General features: G+C 38.4%; 1 protein-coding gene across 6 annotated transcripts in view; it reads left to right on the top strand.

Annotated features, from left to right (window-relative positions):
* The window catches only part of LOC127841916 (uncharacterized), a 36,440-nt gene that overhangs the window by 6,992 nt on the left and 10,883 nt on the right, over positions 1-18,565 (top strand). For all 6 annotated transcript variants that reach the window (XM_052371048.1, XM_052371051.1, XM_052371047.1 and 3 more), the window contains 4 exons: positions 14,743-14,819; positions 16,136-16,295; positions 16,609-16,673; positions 18,040-18,168. In XM_052371048.1, coding sequence (XP_052227008.1) covers positions 14,743-14,819; positions 16,136-16,295; positions 16,609-16,673; positions 18,040-18,168 — 431 coding nt within the window. The remainder of the gene's footprint in view (positions 1-14,742; positions 14,820-16,135; positions 16,296-16,608; positions 16,674-18,039; positions 18,169-18,565) is intronic.

Raw genomic sequence — 18,565 nt, 5'->3', positions numbered from 1 at the left:
CCAATGATATCTTAGATGAGTTTGAAAATGGTGCCTGTTGCTTGAATAACATTGCAGCCAGGGGGCAGAGCATTTTTCTGGAAATGGCTATACATATATGGCTATTGTAAAACCTTGTTAACACTCATGAGGCCACATTTATTGTCCGATCTTCATGAAACTTGGTATCATTCTCAGCCTTCAAAGAATTTATTCCATAACAGAACATTGACACAGTGCAAATATATAGTATTTTGCTCAATGTTTTTAGCTCACGCTCACGAAGTGACATGGTGAGCTTATGTGATCGTGTGCTGTCCGGCGTCCGTATGTGCGTGCGTGCGTGTGTGCGTCCGTCAACAATTTGCTTGTGTAGACAGTAGAGGTCACTGACTAATGGGAATGTTTACCCTCGGGACTTTGGTTATAAACCATTGCCCGAGCACACTGCTTAACATAAAACTCTGCATAAAACGGTCGAAAACGGCCATAAAATGGACAGCCCGATTTTACTGGGCTGTACCATTGATATAAATAGAAAACTTTGCAGTGTTGGTGCGGTGCCTTAATAAAAATCTTTTGAATTAAAAATATCTAACCTCTATAAGAAGCGTTAAAAAGACGCAGTACTGTACAATGGATGGGCCTAACGCTGTTAAAAAGCGGCGTTTTTATTGGTTGATGCACTTTTAAAACGATGGCGCTGATTGGCCGAAATTTCTTATTAAGGATTGCAAGTAGGTCAATCCGTTTATAAATAGATTTTTCCCACGGCTGACATTGTACTTTAACAAAAAGTAAACAATAATAGTTTATATGCAAAAAATATAAATAAAAGAAAAGGATGAATTAATCCAAAAGAACTGTTTTATAGTTATAGATTACTATGTCTATGTTATGTTACTGTACTTATTATTAATTATTATCATCAATATGATGTTGTTATTGTATGTTATTGTTTGTTTTGTTTTTGTTTTTTTTTTAAGGAGGAGAGAGAGAAAGAATAGCCCAATTTTTATAAGTAAAGATGGTGAAAACACACATACTGTTGTATGTGGCATCATCATTACCAGACCCACTGTTCAGTATATACTGCAATGGGTTTGTTGGAGTCTTTAGACTTTGTGATCTGTGTTTTAAATGTTAGAATCCAAATAGGATTATTTTAATATAACTCTTATAGAAAAAGGGATACACAGATGTGTAATATGTTTGAGTAACAAAATAATAATACTTGAGGGTTTTCCAGATCACAAAGTTGTTGAACATTGCCACAATATATTTACATACAAAGTCAAGTACCATTTTTATGTGTATATTTAAAGTTTAAACTAAATGCCACACAACAAGATCTAATTGTTGGAGAGATATGTTTATATCTATTAACATTAATTAATAGGGATGCCAGAGCCTGATTTAACAGCTCTCAAATGTAAAGTGAAGTTGCATGTGTACATGCAATTATATGAAAAGGAAAGGAAAAAAGACAATATATGATAACACATAGGGAGTATAACTCTCAATTATATATTAATGTTGCAATTGAGTATTGAGTTGTTCAAAAAGTCATGAGTACAAGTTTATGTATGTGGCTCAATGTTAAACACTTGTAGACAGGGAATATAGCCGTAATGCTCCAACATAAGACCCTGTCTGTATGGAACTTAAGGAGGATTGGGCTATGGAGAAGAGAGGTCCCCCCAGAGTGGCATTAAAACAATATTTAAAAGTGGGTTTAGTAAAAAACCCTTATATGTTAAGGGCAATAACTTACGTGTCTCCAAACGGTCACCTTCATAGGGCCACATAAAAATTAAAGGTAAGACAATGTGCTTTACAGTTAAAAATGAGACAAAAACAGTTAAATTTGTACAAAAGGTACATTATTTACAATATGTACAGAACTATATGCATTTATATATTTAAAATACATGTTGCCACCCTGGAGGGTTGAAAGAAGGAGAGATTTTTGGAAGTGTAGGCCCATGTGAGTGGGGGAAAAGAAGAGCCAGCAGAGGTGGTGTCACTCAGTTGTACTAAGGGAGGTAATTGTGGTGATGGAGTCTACAATGGTTGTTTCCCCTGGACCAGAGGGAGTGCACGGTAAATAAAAAATAGTTTGTATACTATTGAAGGAAAATTGATAATGGTAAGATGTAAAATGGTAAAAAGACCAAATATGACCTAGATGCATTAAGATAAACCCAAAAAGCTCTAATCCAACCAATATTATTTATATATTGGTGATAACAATGGAGGAAATAATACTAAAGTACCTTGTATTGTATGCAAAATGACAATTAAACAGAAAAAACCGAGGCAATTTGCTATATAAAATAGCAATTTAATATAAAAATAAGGATATTTGCTATAAAAGTAGCAATTTTACCATGAATTAATGCAATACAGAGTAAAATGGTTGCTATGGTGTAGGAATAGCAATATTGAGATAAAAATTAAGGCAATTTGCTATATAAAATAGCAGTTTTTCACAAAAATAAGGCAATTGCTACACAAAATAGCATTTATAACAATATTTAATGTACTCCAAGGTACAAAATTAGCAGTTTCAACAAAGTCGATAATACTTTGTCCTGGATTGGGCTAAATAGGTGTTTATCATGGTATAAGGCCCTGTACCGTGCACTCCAGTCCGACATGGTTCTTCGAGTTTGAAGGGGAAAGGGTGGGGTGTCAAAGAGGAAGAGAGGGGGTGCAATGCAGCCAACAATCCCAGGTTACTGGACAGCCTCGTCCTTTCTTGTAGTAAGAAATGCCATAAAATATGATTATATTAAAAAACTGAAAAATGTAAATGGTGGACTAACGTCATACTCTCATAAAAAATGTATTAAAATAAAGAAGACCAGGTCAATGCCATTGGCCTGATTTAGAAAGGGCGGGGTAGAACAAGAAACCCATTAAAAGCTAAAATAAAGGTTGTGTAAAAGCGACACAAATCCAACACAATTATTAGATTACATCAGGTGTGTGCAAAGATTACACATTTTAAAAGAAAACAGTCACAAGACTGAATAATTAGGTGGGTGTTGGCTGCTCTCCCTCCCCCAATGACCTAGATTTTGTCAGTAATTTGACAATCTAGTAAGTATTTGGCGAGGGCAGAGAAGACCGGGCCCCTAGCTGCTCCCTTGGGGTCTAGCACGTTGGAAAGGTTAAAAACTAGTCCATGGGAGTGCAATGCAGCTTCGAGGTGGTCCCTCTGCGCCTTATGGTTAGGACAGTGCAGCAGCATGTGGGGCGCAGTGAGAGGTTCCTGGCACCTAGGACATGCAGGGTCTATACTGAGGACATACTTTCCTGCGCCACTGGGTAATAGGGTGGTTCCCATCCTCAGGCGCGTGATGGCTCTGTAAAGCACAATGCTTGCTGAGTATCTGTCAGGCGGCCTGAGGGTTTTCGCAGGTCTGGTAAAAGTATGTCGACGGGAAGACAAATTGTCGGTTCGGAGATTCCACTCGCCCAAAACAAATTTCTTTGTCAGGGAGTAGATCTCAGAAGGTGCCAGGGGTTCCCCAACATCTACGGCCCCCCTCAAGAGGCCCTCTTTGGCCCCACTGTCGGCCTGCTCATTCCCACTGATGTTGACATGTGCTGGACACCATACTAATGTGACCTTTAAAGATTTATCTAGGCACTGTTGATGAAGTTCCAAAATGCTAGCTAAAATATCAGGCCTAGATCTGCTATTTCTGTTTTTTATGGACTCAAGAGATGACATTGAGTCTGATAAAATAGCAGTTTTAGTAGGTTTATTGACCAATATCCAGCACAGAGAGAATTTTATTGCCAAAAGTTCTGCTGTGAAAATAGAGAGATTGTTGCTGAGCCTGTGCGTTTTACTAATGTTTTTTGAAGGAATTACAAAAGAGTTGGCTACCAAACCAGAGTTAGGGCATTTGGAGCTGTCAGTGTAGATTTTTAGATGCTCAGCATACATATTATCTATAAGAGAGAGAGCTTCTGACTTGATGAGTTGTGGCAAGTCAGTTTTCGTTATTTTATTAGAGAGTGATAGGTCAACATCAATGGGTCCAAGCGTCTAGGGGGGGGCCTTGGAGGGCCTCAGGTCTGCTACATGTACCTTGTCCAGACTGGCATCCTCAACCAGGGTCCTAATACTCGCACCAAAAGGTAGGGCGACATGCTTACGCTTAAGTATTTTCCCCTTGATGAAGGTGCCAGTCCCGACAAGTTTGTTAACAGGGTTTGAACCATGCCGAGACTTAGCCCTGGCCCAGAAATTGAGGGACTGTTGTTTTCTACGCAAGTCAAGAGGCAACACACCGGCCTCCTCCTCTAGCAGTGCACCCGGTGTACAGTTTAGGGCTCTCAGAGCTATCCTTAGGGCCTTGTGTTGAATGGCATCAACCATTTTTAGGGCGTTTGGCTTTGCACATGCATAGATTTGGGCTCCATAATCTAGCTTTGGACGTATAAGGGACTTGTAGAGTGTTAAGAGGCTATTTTTATCTGATCCGAAACCTGTGCCTCTTAACATTCTCATTAAATTTAGGTCCCTTTCGCACCTTTCTGCCAAATATTTGAAGTGGTGAGTAAAAGTTAACTGTTTATCTAGGTACATACCTAGAAATTTCACCACTTTTTCAAAGATAATTTTGGTGCCGCCTAAATTTAAGTCCAAAGAGTGCTGAATTTGTTCGCCAAATAGTACTCCTACTGTTTTTGTTGGAGAAATTTTGAATCCCCATTCAATTGCCCATTTCCATATGGAGTCTAAGCCTGCTTGAGCCCGCTTTTGCAGGCGTAACATGTTAGACCCCTTTAACCAAGTGCCTGAGTCATCGGCAAACTGGGAGATAACCATTCCTGAGTCTTTTACGGCATCAGGTAGACCGTTTACGATGAGGGAGAACAGAGTTGGGGATATTACGGACCCCTGAGGGGTTCCGCGGTCAGTTATGGCTACCTCTGATATCTCCCCATCGACCCTGACCTGGATTTTACGGCCCTCTAGGAAAGCTCTGAGGTAGTGGAAACAGTATCCAGTGATTCCATAGTCAGCTAGCTTTTTTAATATGCCAAAGGTCCATGTTAAATCAAAGGCGGCCTGAAGGTCCAAAAAAATTGCTAATACTGATTGCCCTTGATTTTTTGCAGAAAGAATATCATGTTGTAATCTAGCTAGCTGATCAAGAGTAGATCGCCCCTTCCTAAAGCCAGACTGGAAGGGGTTTAGTATATTATTTGATTCCAATAAGTGTTCTAATCTATTTTTGACCATTATTTCTAATAATTTACCTGCATGTGATGTTAGACTTATTGGACGATATGAGTTTGGATCATTTTTGTCTTTACCGGGTTTAGGAAATGGAATCACTGTGGCCTGCTTCCACTCGGGTGGTATCCTGCCTGTCCTATACACCTGATTGAATAGGTTAAGCCAGATTTTCAGAGTTATGGCTGGCATATTTTTAAACATTAAATATGCTATTTTGTCAGGCCCCGTGGCGGTGTTGCTAAAGCTGTTAATGGCACTTAATAATTCTGTAATAGTGAATGGTAAATTGAGAGGCGTGCTGTTATCCCCAGGCTCATTTAAAATATTTCGGTGCTCAGGCTCAAACCGCTTTTGATAATTCAGAGTTTCAACGGGAAGGTTTGAGTCACTGGAGACAGATTGGAAATGTCGTACCAAAAATTGAGCCTTTTCTCTTGGGGTAGTGGCAATTTCGCCTTTGTATTTAAGTAGCGGTACAGGGGTGAATGAATTTCCTTTAATTCTGTGAATTTTTTGCCAAAAAACCCTAGTATTTTTCTTATTAATTAGGGATGGCATCGAATACCAATACCGGTATTCGAATGTTCGCAAATTCATTCAATCGAATATTCAAATATTCGCATAAAATGGCTGAATTGATTTTACCTTGTTATGTGTTAATTTCCATTGGTTGTAAGTTACATGTATATCCGTTTGCTAAATACGAGGCTGTTTATTAACGTTGCTATCGAATAATTGTATCGCTGTCGACTAATACTATGACCGATACTGTGATCGAGCACAAATAGAATGAAAAACATCGTGTCATAGAATTTTATTTTTTAATGATTCCACAGATTTGTAGCAGACCGCGCATATGTAAAACTAAGTTTACACACATAACATGTTGCGGTCTTTTTATCCACAGACCGTGTAAAGTATTCCATACTGCAGAAGGAGCTGGTGGCATTTTCAGATTTGAATTATGATTCCTTGATGTTTGTTTAATTTATATCATCTGTTACTTTTGAGTAATACACATATTTAAATGTCTGTTCAAACTGTGATCACAAAAACTAAATTATTATTCGCAAGTAAATTGAAGCCCTTATTTGGTACCTAATTGTCAAACAACAGTTCGGGCCCTTTCTTATAGTAAGTTTATTGCATTGCGCGATTTGAGTAATTCACACATTTTAATGGCTGTACATACTGTGATCACAAAACTTAACTATTATTCGCCAGTCAATTGAAACCGTTAATTAACACCCCATTGGCAAACAACAGTCGGGGCCTTTCTTAGAGCGTGTATATTGCATTGCGCAATCAACACTGATATGGGCCGCGTTATCAGTTTGACACGAAGAACGTCACGTCAAACATGTTACTCCCAAGTGATTTCGGTTGCTTTTTAATAAGCGGTTCGCAGGTCATTAAATATTGGTGAAATTACGTTTGGAAAAAAATGCGAATATGCGAATATCATTTTTATTATTAGAATGCTGACCATTCAATCGAATATTCGATTATTCGAATAATTTTGCCATCCCTATTATTAATGATAGCTGAATCACAGAATTCTTTCCAATTTTGAATTTTTGCATCCAAAATAACCCGCTTTGCCTGATTTTTGAGGGACCTATAATTAAGAAGATTATGCTCAGCGGGGTTCTTTTAAAGAATTTTTTAAGCATTTTTACGGTCCTGTACCGCATTGGAGCATGCCTCATTCCACCACGGGACCCTATTTCTGGCTTTAACCTTGCCGGAGGAGACCGGTATGCTACATTCCGCTATGGACAGTATCTTGCTGGTTAAGTTAATACAAAACAGATTTGGATCATGGGAGTGAACATCTGCAAGGGAGAGATCTGAGCAGAGGTCCCTAAACTGAGCCCAATTAGCTTTTTTCAATAAAAACTTTTGCTCTCCTGAGCATTGGGCCTCAGTTCCCTGTGTAATATAGTTGAGCAGGGTAACCTGTTGTGGGAGGTGATCAGATCCCATGGTATCTTTAACAGTTGCCCATGCAGACGCACTTGCTATCCTGGCATTAACAGCAGTAAGGTCAATGTGGGAGTTTAAACCAGTGGGGTTAAGTCTGGTTGGAGAACCGTCATTGAGCAGTATAAGATCTTGCTCGTCCAACCATTCTATTACCGCCCGACCTTCTGCATCTGAATTGATGGAACCCCAAGCAGGGTGATGTGCATTAAAGTCGCCTGTGAATATTACATCAAAGGGTCCTTTAATGGTCCTTAATTCCTTAAAGAGGCCGTTCAGAGTTTCAAGATCACATCCTCTTGAATATAAATTGACCAGGATAAGAGGCCGGTTCTTGTCAATAACCAATTTAATTGCTAATGCCTCAATAGCAGTGCTACCATCAGATTTAAATTGGTTGTTCACTCCCAGGTGTTCATAATTAATTGTATTTTTAATATATATGGCAAGGCCACCGGCAATATTTTGGTTTAAAGTAACATAATTCTTAAATTCGCAGTTATACCCTGGTATATGTTTTACAGAACTATTTGAAAATTTGGTTTCCTGTAAACATAAGATATGGGTATTAGGATTGCAGTCAATAAAATATTATAATTCTGTAAATTTGTTGGCTGAAAGACCACCAACATTGAATGAAATGATGTGCAGGCTACTGTCCATAGTGGTGTGAAATTAACTTGCGTTTAATCTGATTTAATGAATGGTGGGGAGATTTAACTCCTAGTTTGTGGCCTGCACAGGCCCCTTTGAGTTTCGCGGGGGTCCTGGCAAGCCGAACATGTTTCTTTTTAGCGGGGAGGGTACCGCTGGGGGGGGGGGGGGGGGGAGGATCCTGGATCTGCTTCTACTATTGGAGGATCCCCAGTTCCAGAATGGATTTTATTAGTTAAGGTTTTATCAGAGGGGATGACCTTTGTTATTGATTCTCTGCAATTTTGAATCGAGAGTCAATTTTGTTATATATGTAGGATATAACACGACTCCCAGTAGGCCTTTTCTGGTCCTTAAGTATCTCAGCAACCAGATCCGCCAGCTCGCTGAGATATATTTTCCTATATGTGGGACCTGTTGCTGGCGGATCCTTGATTTTAATAAATGAGTCCCCAGCAAACGAGTTACGTCTGCTGGTGTTGTCGGTAGTGGAGCTCATTGGGGATGTCTGGGAGTTGACCATTCTGGGACGGTTAGGGGGGACACTAACTTGGGGTTCCTCCTCTATTTCACAGACACCAGAGATAGAAAGGTTCTCCAATATACTGGAGTGCACTGACACCAGAGAGTCTCTCCCCGTCACATCAAACATAGAGTCGTCCAACAGTGTAGGACCACTACAGGTGGTGTCGCTAGCACCGTCGGTCAACGTGTCGGACGGGGAGGACCCCCTGGTAGCCACAGGAGGGCGTCTCTGTGTGGGTGAATCCCCCTGGATAGGCGATACAGGGGGGGTGGTGTGTAAGTCAGGTGTAAGATTGGGTACCGGTTCCACAGAAGTAACCTTTGGGGAAGATTCCCTATTAATAGGCCGAGGGGGGGTACTCTTACCCACTAGCCCCTCAACTATGGTGCATGTCCTCCCGGCTTGGGGCGAGATAGAACCGGGAGAGGCATGTTTAGGTGAAGAAGCGGAACCGGTTGTGATGATGGTGTTTAGGGCGCCCACGCTGTGGCTCACAGTGTCAGGTGCAAGTAGCCTGCTCTCCGCCTCGGACCAGGTGACCACATAAAAATTGGCATAGGTGGCTATATGGATAGCCTTCTTATAGGAGGGGCACCCCTGGTAGGATGCGGAGTGCTGGCCGCCACAGTTGGCGCACAAACGAAATTTGTTTGTGCACCTTCTTTGGCAAGTAGCGCCGGCGCAGCGGCAGCAAGAGGTGATATTAGAGCATTTACCCATGCTGGCTATATGTCCAAAGCCCTGGCAATTGAAGCAACGGGCAGGTGTGACAGGGCAGGGACGAATGTCAAGGGTTATACTGGTGTCCTTGACTAAGATTTTATTTGGGACTGGTATGGACGCTAAGAGAGAGATTTTGACCAGTCTCGGAAAGCCAGGTGGGGCAGGGCGATAAGGCTCAACCCTTTCCAGATTAGTGATGAGAATATCAGAATTATGGATCGCAGGTTTGAAAGAAAGAGATGTCTGAAGTTCCATCAAGTCCTGGCTTTCCGGGATCCCTGCTATATGACCATGAACCGTCCTCATGTTCGACGGGGATAAGGCCCGGACCGCGACTTTGCCAAGATAAAAAGTACCCCTAGAAAGAAGGGTGGCAAGCGCTTGAGCGGACTTGAGCTGCAATAGCACGCAGCCAGATGCCAGGGGCACCGCCCGCTCAACTAGTCCGGGGAGTACCCTCGCCAAACATGAGGCCAATTGAAAAATGGTGAGAAGGGACATGATGGGGGCTACACTTCCAGCTGACTGGAGGAGGCACTTAAAGGGCATGGTGTTGTGAGATAGGTGATGCCTATCCGACCCTGAACGTGCCTCCCCTAGTAAAGGGGTCAGGTTTTGACACTGCCCCTTGGATGTTTTGTTGTGTAAGGACATTGTAAATATTGAATGAAAGAAGGAAATCGACAGGGGATAAAGAAATAATAATTATTGCAAACGCAATCCTGAAACAATCAACCAATATGTATAAATTTATTCTAGTCGCCGTTAATAGCCTGACAGTAAAACATAAATAACAAGCACCGCACCGGTAAACAACCCAATAAGTTTATATAAAGAAATAATAATGGTATATTATTAAGTCATTTGGTAGTTGCTATATGCTGTAATATAAAAACCAAGAAAAAAGTTTCCGAAAACCAAATGACGTCCGAAATAGTGCTATTAAAGAGTTTACGAAAAAGAAAAAAAAATAGTCATGGACGGGCAAGGTATCAATAGCGGTAGTGTAGTGGTTTGTGTTATCTCTGTTCTTGCAGGACTTTGGCAAGCGGTTCGACGCATAATCCCAAGAAACTAGGTTTCTCATGAGAACCTAGGTTTTCAGAATGAGAACCTAGGTTCTCAGAATGAGAACCTAGGTTCTCATGAGAAACTAGGTTTTCAAATGAAAACCAAGGTTCTCATGAGAACCTAGGTTTTCAAATGAGAACCTAGGTTCTTGTTAAAACCTAGGATACCAAACAAGAACTTAAGTTCTCAGAATGAGAACCTAGGTTCTCATGAGAACCTAGGTTCTCATGAGAACCTAAGTTCTATGTGTCTATGAGAACCTAGGTTCTCATGAAAAGCCTAGTTTCTCATGAGAACCTAGGTTCTCAAGCGTAAACCAAGGTTTTCAAATGAGAACCTAGGTTCTCATGAGAAACCTGGTTTCTTGGGATTTCATAAACCTTGGTTCTCATGAAAACCTAGGTTCTCATGAGAACCTAGGTTCTCGCGAGAAACCTGGTTTCTTGGGATTTTATAAACCTAGGTTCTCATGAGAACCTAGGTTCTCATGAGAAACCTAGTTTCTTGGGAATATCGACGAACCGCTTGTCATTATTAACCTTCAGTTGTCTCCCATTGCTTGGTACACGCTGGCGGCATATGTGTAAAATGAATAGAAATAGGCGTGAAACCGTGAATGTTTCTCCCCAAGAGCATTTTCTGAACAATGTTCAGACAATGCTCAGTAATATTCTACGAAACTTATCTGTTGAATATTTGTGACAACAGGCATTAGCCGTCGGTGACCGCCTCTTGTTCATGTTTCCGTGCATGGGTGTTCTTGAGGAATGAAATTAGTAAAGTAATCGGTCGACATTGGTCTGAAGACGTTAATAAAAAATTGAACTGTTTATGAAATACATCTTTAATTGTAAATATTATTTTGAGACTAAAAATTCAGATCAATCGTTACATAATACATTGTTACAGCATTAAATGAGTTTCAAATATTCAGTTCCCTTGTTCGGGCCTCAAACGACTGTACGGTACAGTTTTCTATTTTAAGTATGTCTGTGACCTACATGTAGGAAGCAATCATTATGGTATAAAATACAAGTTTTATCTCTATTGCTTATGTGTAATAATGTATTATTCAATCGTAAGATATCGGCAACACTGCAAGAAAAACTTATGCGCTAAAGACTTTGCAAACATATTTCAATAACTTGAGATATCTGCAAAAATAAAGTTCTTAACGGCGTGTTTTCATTCTGTCCAGCCCGTGTGTAATCATATGTGAACCCCATTAATCCTGCGCCCTGAATAATATGTGTCCCGTATTCCAAACGAGCAAGTTTATGCCGTCCGACGCGTAATTCTGAAAACCTAGGTTCTCAGAGAACCTAGGTTTTCAGAGAACCTAGGTTTTCAGAGAACCTAGGTTCTCAGAGAACCTAGGTTCTCAGAGAACCTATGGTTCCCAAATGAAAACCACGGATATGGCAAGCAGTTCGACGCATAATCCCAAGAAACTAGGTTTTTCATAAGAACCTAGGTTCTCATTCTGAGAACCTAGGTTCTCATGAAAACCTAGGTTTTCAAATGAGAACCTAGGTTCTCATGAAAACCTAGGTTTTCAAATGAGAACCTAGGTTCTCATGAAAACCTAGGTTCTCATTTGAAAACTTGGGTTCTTGACGCCATGTGCAATCTTCAACCGAGAACCTAGGTTCTCATTCTGAGAACCTAGGTTCTCATGAGAAACCTAGTTTCTTGGGATTATGCGTCGAACCGCTTGCCATAAGGACCTCTATGTTTTTCTTTAACTTTTGCGGTTAATGTCAGAAGCTTCAAAATATAACTTTATTGACAAACAGCCAACATGGCGGCCGGAAACACGATGATGCAGTAGTAGTCACAGTTTTCATCCAATCTTTATGAAATTTGGTCAGAATATTTATCTTGATGAAATCTGGGTTGGGATTGTATTTGGGTCATCTGGGGTCAAAAACTAGGTCACTAGGTCAAAAACTAGGTCAAATAATTGAAAAACATTGTGTAGACTATAGAGGTCGCAGTTTTCATCCATTCTTTATCAAATTTGGTCAGAATGTTTATCTTGATGAAATCTGGGTTGAGATTGTATTTGGGTCATCTGAGGTCAAAAACTAGGTCACTAGGTCAAAAACTAGGTCAGATAATAGAAAAACTTTGTGTAGACAATAGAGGTCGCAGTTTTCATCCAATCTTTATAAAATTTGGTCAGAATGTTTATCTTGATGCAATCTGGGTTGGCATTGTATTTGGGTGATCTGGGGTCAAAAACTAGGTCACTAGGTCAAAAACTAGGTCAAATAATTGAAAAACCTTGTATAGACAATAGAGGTCGCAGTTTTCATCCAATCTTTACGAAATTTGGTCAGAATGTTTATCTTGGTGAAATCTGGGTTGGGATTGTATTTGGGTAATCTGGGGTCAAAAACTAGGTCACTAGGTCAAAAACTAGGTCAAATAATTGAAAAACATCGCGTAGACTATAGAGGTCGCAGTTTTCATCCAATCTTTATCAAATTTGGTCAGAATGTTTATCTTGATGAAATCTGGGTTGAGATTGTATATGGGTCATCTGAGGTCAAAAACTAGGTCACTAGGTCAAAAACTAGGTCAGATAATAGAAAAACTTTGTGTAGACAATATAGGTCGCAGTTTTCATCCAATCTTTATAAAATTTGGTCAGAATGTTTATCTTGATGCCATCTGGGTTGGGATTGTATTTGGTTTATCTTGGGTCAACAACTAGGTCACTAGGTCAAATAATAGAAAAACCGTCAACAATTTGTGTAGACAGTAGAGGTCACAGTTTTCATCCAATCTTTATAAAATTTGGTCAGAATGTTTATCTTGATAAAAACTGGGTTGGGATTGTAGTTTGGGTCATCTGGGGTCAAAACTAGGTCACTAGGTCAAAAACTAGGTTACTAGGTCAGATAATAGGAAAACCTTGTATAGACAATAGAGGTCGCAGTTTTCATCCAATCTTTATGAAATTTGGTCAGAATGTTTATCTTGATGAAATCTGGGTTGGGATTGTATTTGGGTTATCTTGGGTCAAAACTAGGTCACTAGGTCAAATAATAGAAAAACCTTGTGTAGACGATAGAGGTCACAGTTTTCATCCAATCTTCATGAAATTTGGTCAGAATGTTTGTCTTGAAGAAATCTGGGTTGGGATTGTATTTGGATCATCTGGGGTCAAAAACTAGGTCACTAGGTCAAATAATAGAAAACCTTGTGTAGGCAATAGAGGTCACAGTTTTCATCCAATCTTTATAAAATTTGATCAGAATGTTTATCTTGGTGAAATCTGGGTTGGGATTGTATTTGGGTCACCTAGGGTCAAAAACTAGGTCAATAGGTAAAATATTAGAAAAACCTTGTGTAGACAATAGAGGTCACAGTTTTCATCCAATCTTTTTAAAATTTGGTCAGAATGTTTATCTTGATTCAATCTGGGTTGGCATTGTATTTGGGTCATCTGGGGTCAAAAACTAGGTCACTAGGTCAAAAACTAGGTCAAATAATTGAAAAATCTTGTATAGACAATAGAGGCCGCAGTTTTCATCCAATCTTTATGAAATTTGGTCAGAATGTTTATCTTGGTGAAATCTGGGTTGGGATTGTATTTGGGTCATCTGGGGTCAAAAACTAGGTCAAAAACTAGGTCAAATAATTGAAAAACATTGCGTAGACTATAGAGGTCGCAGTTTTCATCCAATCTTTATCAAATTTGGTCAGAATGTTTATCTTGATAAAATCTGGGTTGAGATTGTATATGGGTCATCTGAGGTCAAAAACTAGGTCACTAGGTCAAAAACTAGGTCAGATAATAGAAAAACTTTGTGTAGACAATAGAGGTCGCAGTTTTCATCCAATCTTTATAAAATTTGGTCAGAATGTTTATCTTGATGCAATCTGGGTTGGCATTGTATTTGGGTCATCTGGGGTCAACAACTAGGTCACTAGGTCAAATAATAGAAAAACCGTCAACAATTTGTGTAGACAGTAGAGGTCACAGTTTTCATCCAATCTTTATAAAATTTGGTCAGAATGTTTATCTTGATGAAATCTGGGTTGGGATTGTATTTGGGTTATCTTGGGTCAAAACTAGGTCAAATAATAGAAAAACCTTGTGTAGACAATAGAGGTCACAGTTTTCATCCAATCTACATGAAATTTGGTCAGAATGTTTGTCATGAAGAAATCTGGGTTGGGATTGTATTTGGATCATCTGGGGTCAAAAACTAGGTCACTAGGTCAAATAATAGAAAACCTTGTGTAGGCAATAGAGGTCACAGTTTTCATCCAATCTTTATAAAAATTGATCAGAATGTTTATCTTGGTGAAATCTGGGTTGGAATTGTATTTGGGTCACCTAGGGTCAAAAACTAGGTCAATAGGTAAAATATTAGAAAAACCTTGTGTAGACAATAGAGGTCACAGTTTTCATCCAATCTTTTTGAAATTTGGTCAGAATGTTTATCTTGATTCAATCTGGGTTGGCATTGTATTTGGTTTGTCAGGTGAGCGATTTAGGGCCATCATGGCCCTCTTGTTTGTATTTCAGTTCAGAAACCAGATTCCACAGAAGGCTGTCAACTGTTTGAGCGATGCATTTGTTTATATGCACTGTCCAATTATAAGGTAATCATATATGAGATTTAACAATGTGACAACAGAGTGAGCATTTTGTGCACAGGTGAGATAAACATATACTTTCATCTGACGTATGCCAGTTATATTTCTACCCAAATGACAAGGTTTGTTATAATTCATCTTTCCTGATGTCAAATTTGGTAAATTTTTCGAAGTTCAAATAAAAAGTCACAAAATCATTTTAACATAGGAAATGTGAGTTTACATTGTAAACCATAAACTTTCTTAAATAATTTTGCTTAACACCAGGCAAAAAAATAACAAATTCATTAATTTTTAATCAAGATATTCAATGCGTTTTGAACACGTGCGTTTTAAAAATAGGTCTCAAAATCAAATCCTTGAAAAACCCTGTTACCTCTCCAAAAGCCAGATTAACGACTCAATCTTGCTGAAAATTGGCGAGAAAACTTATATTGAAAATATCTAGGTTGAATTTATATCAGGTTCACATGCATACAAAAAAAAAGTTCACTGGTTCAAATCTTTAAAAACCTAAAATAACATTACATTTCTGACTCATTCTTGATGAAACATGGCCACAATATGTATCTGGCAATATGAATGCCATGCTTTAATCTTGGTCAAAATATAGGGTAAAAAAACAGATCACCAGGTTGTGTCTTCAAAGATTGGTGTCAGTGAAATCAGGTGAGCATCATGCACCTCTTGTTTTTTATTAACTTAACAAGTTCAAGATGGACTCAAATATGTATCAAACATACAGATATTTTATGTGTTAATACCCTTTCAAATATTGCAAATACAGTTTACTGTTCAACAGTTCTTAAATCTTGTGAAGTTATTTTGATTAAAAACATACATCTTTAGGTAGTGCTTGTAGTTTGAACACTTCTACTGATTGACTACAAAGCCCTGCACATTTATATGTATCAAACGGATTATCTTGTTATTCAAATACATTTGTAAGCCCACTTCTATCTGTAGCTCTGAAGTAACCTACCCTATATAAAAATCTAATTCCCTTAAAGCTGATGATGAAGGGGTATAATACCTGTTCACAAATAGATAATGTGGTACACTTTTATTTAAGTTTCTTTCGTGTAAAACTTTATCTACAGCTCAGTCAGTTAGAAATCATAAAGCAGTAACACTTTGTGAGTCCTAAAACTTGTATTACTGATCCAATTTACCCGCTTGTCAACTACAAATAATCACTGGACCAGCATATTTTACCATGCAGCACTTGAGACATTACTTCTGGACCATTCAAAGATTAACAGGCTTTAACTGAGGGCTGACTGACTTTTTTGAGAGGCTGAACTGTCCTTGAATTCTTGCAGTTTGAAGTGCCCGCCCTTTTCCTCCAGTGGGAGTGTGTGTCTGGTTGCTACGCCGATGACAAGCTATGTTCTACTGTTGCCATGGTGATGGAGATCTGGTACCGGGCATATACGTGTGGCAGGATAATTCTAGTGTGTGATGGCCGACAACTGAGGACAGGTCAGTGTGGGCATTGAACAATAGTTTTCATTTGAATGTCAATCATCCTCTCTTACATTTCTTGTATACAAGTCAGGTTGATCCTTTATTTAGAGGTACGTTAACACTCACAATCGCCATCATCAAATTACCATATCTCATGCATAAACATTCCCAATATTTTATTATAATGCTCTTGATATGTTTTTCCAGATTCAACTTCTACATATCTGGATTGAATTACTTAACTATCATTATATATTTAACAGTTTCTGAAATACTGTATTGCTTATCATCTTATATTAGTTTGATGTGTTTCCCTGTCTCCATCTAGGTGAGATAACCAAAGTGCAGATGCAGACACACCTAGATAGAGTGGGGTCAGCCATTTGTAGAAAGGTGAGTGGCTTCTGATATGGATACATAACCATCTCTGGTTGATATTGCTCAAGATAAATTATTCAGTGCATAGAACAGTTATTGCTTTATAAATCTAATAAAGTTGATAGCTGTTGTGGTATTCAAAATTCGTTCAGTTATTTTTTTTTAATTATTAATTTGTCTTTAGTAAGTTTTGTGTTTTTGAAAAAAATGACACTTTTGTGGACAAATTCATGGACTGCTATTTCGGAAAGAAAACAATCTTAAGAGTAATACATTTGTATGTGTCCGCATTAATTTAAGGTGGGGAGATTGGCCCTGTTTATTTCATGCAAATTAACAAAATTGTGTGTCTTTTAATCACATTTATTGTCTTTGATCTGCCACGTTCCTGTTTACAATACAATATCCCTTATAAGCATAATACACACTCTGGGTATGAAGGTTGTGAACAGTTAGCACTAATCCTTGTACATAAACGAAGTTAATTGTTTGAATCAGCTTTACTGAATTAGCATGTTACAGGAAATGTCAAGTGACAGCTAAGTACACTGTGTAGCATACTCCCCGTAATGTTGTCTTGATTTATCTGGATTGCGAAACACACTCAGGCTTTGTGTGTGGATTATGTTGGATATTAATATCTTTATTTTCTATGGTAATTTAGTCTTTAAAATGTAATAATTTGGAAATATTATTTGTTGGGTCTTTAATTTGTGGATGGGTCAGCAAAGAAAATTACTGTCCCATGAATGATTATTATTGACAAGTCTCTAAAATACTACTTTTAACTGGTGCAATGTATCATATAATTCAGTCTAATTAATCAAGAATTACAAACCTGTTTTATAAAAAATTGTTACGATATAATTAACAATAAATGTTTCAACTATTTAAATGCTTAGAATTTGTTCACAGACAGTTTTTTGCACTTTCTTTATCCATTCTAAAATAAACATTAGGTAAACATGAATGCTAGAAAAACGAAACATCAATTTAAAAATGAAATGCCAATTATACCAGTATATGAACATGATTTGAACTCTAGACAACAAGGTTTATACAAGTAAATGTATATTTATATGTATACAATTACCAAACTAGTAATATAGAAATCAGCAAGCTGTTTCTACATGCTAACTGTATACCGTTTACAAAAATATATGCAACTGCAATATATGCATCTGTTGGTTGCACAATTGTGTGTTGAAACTTTGCAACTGCCCATTGTTATTTGAAAATCAATAAGAAATATGAATCTTGCACTTGGAACTGTGCTGCAACCATAGATAAATGGCTTCATGACCTTTTATACTATACTACAATTACAACCCATAGACTTCATTAGTCACCAAAATGCTACTCTGTAATGTATTGGTCTCAGTTCCAGAGCTGCCCGGTGTATGTGATCACAGTGGGGGAGGACATCGTGGGGGGAGAGTTTGTGCTGCCACCGAGGCCCGGTGTACTGGCCTTCCTGCAGGGCAGACATGGCCTCAACCTGCACTCCAGGGTACCAAAAGCTCACTGGGGAAACATCATGTGTTGGGTGGATTGAACAAATAGTTTGATAGTTTTTATGTATTTCCTATCCACAAACAATGCTTTGGAGTTATGATGCATTGGAAAAGAAGAGTAACGATAAGTCATAGTAAAATAATTTTGTGAAACTAGATCTTACTTGTATATTTTTAAATAAAATGAAAACTATACTTTAATGAGGGGCACTCTGGATTAGAACTTCATTTTTGGTTGTTGACTGGTAACAAATAGATATCTTATTTACTTATCTGATTTTGTAATGAGAATATATATGTTCACTGTCAAGATAAGATTTTCCTATTTTATCTTTAATGTAGGATTATTGTGCAAGCCTTTTGGTCATATTGATGCAGCACTAGTTGCATACT

The sequence above is a fragment of the Dreissena polymorpha genome, chromosome 8 (genome assembly GCF_020536995.1).
Source record: "Dreissena polymorpha isolate Duluth1 chromosome 8, UMN_Dpol_1.0, whole genome shotgun sequence".
Lineage (NCBI taxonomy): Eukaryota > Metazoa > Mollusca > Bivalvia > Myida > Dreissenidae > Dreissena > Dreissena polymorpha.
Note: the sequence above shows the minus strand (reverse complement) of the source record. Positions and strands in the feature narration are given on the sequence as shown.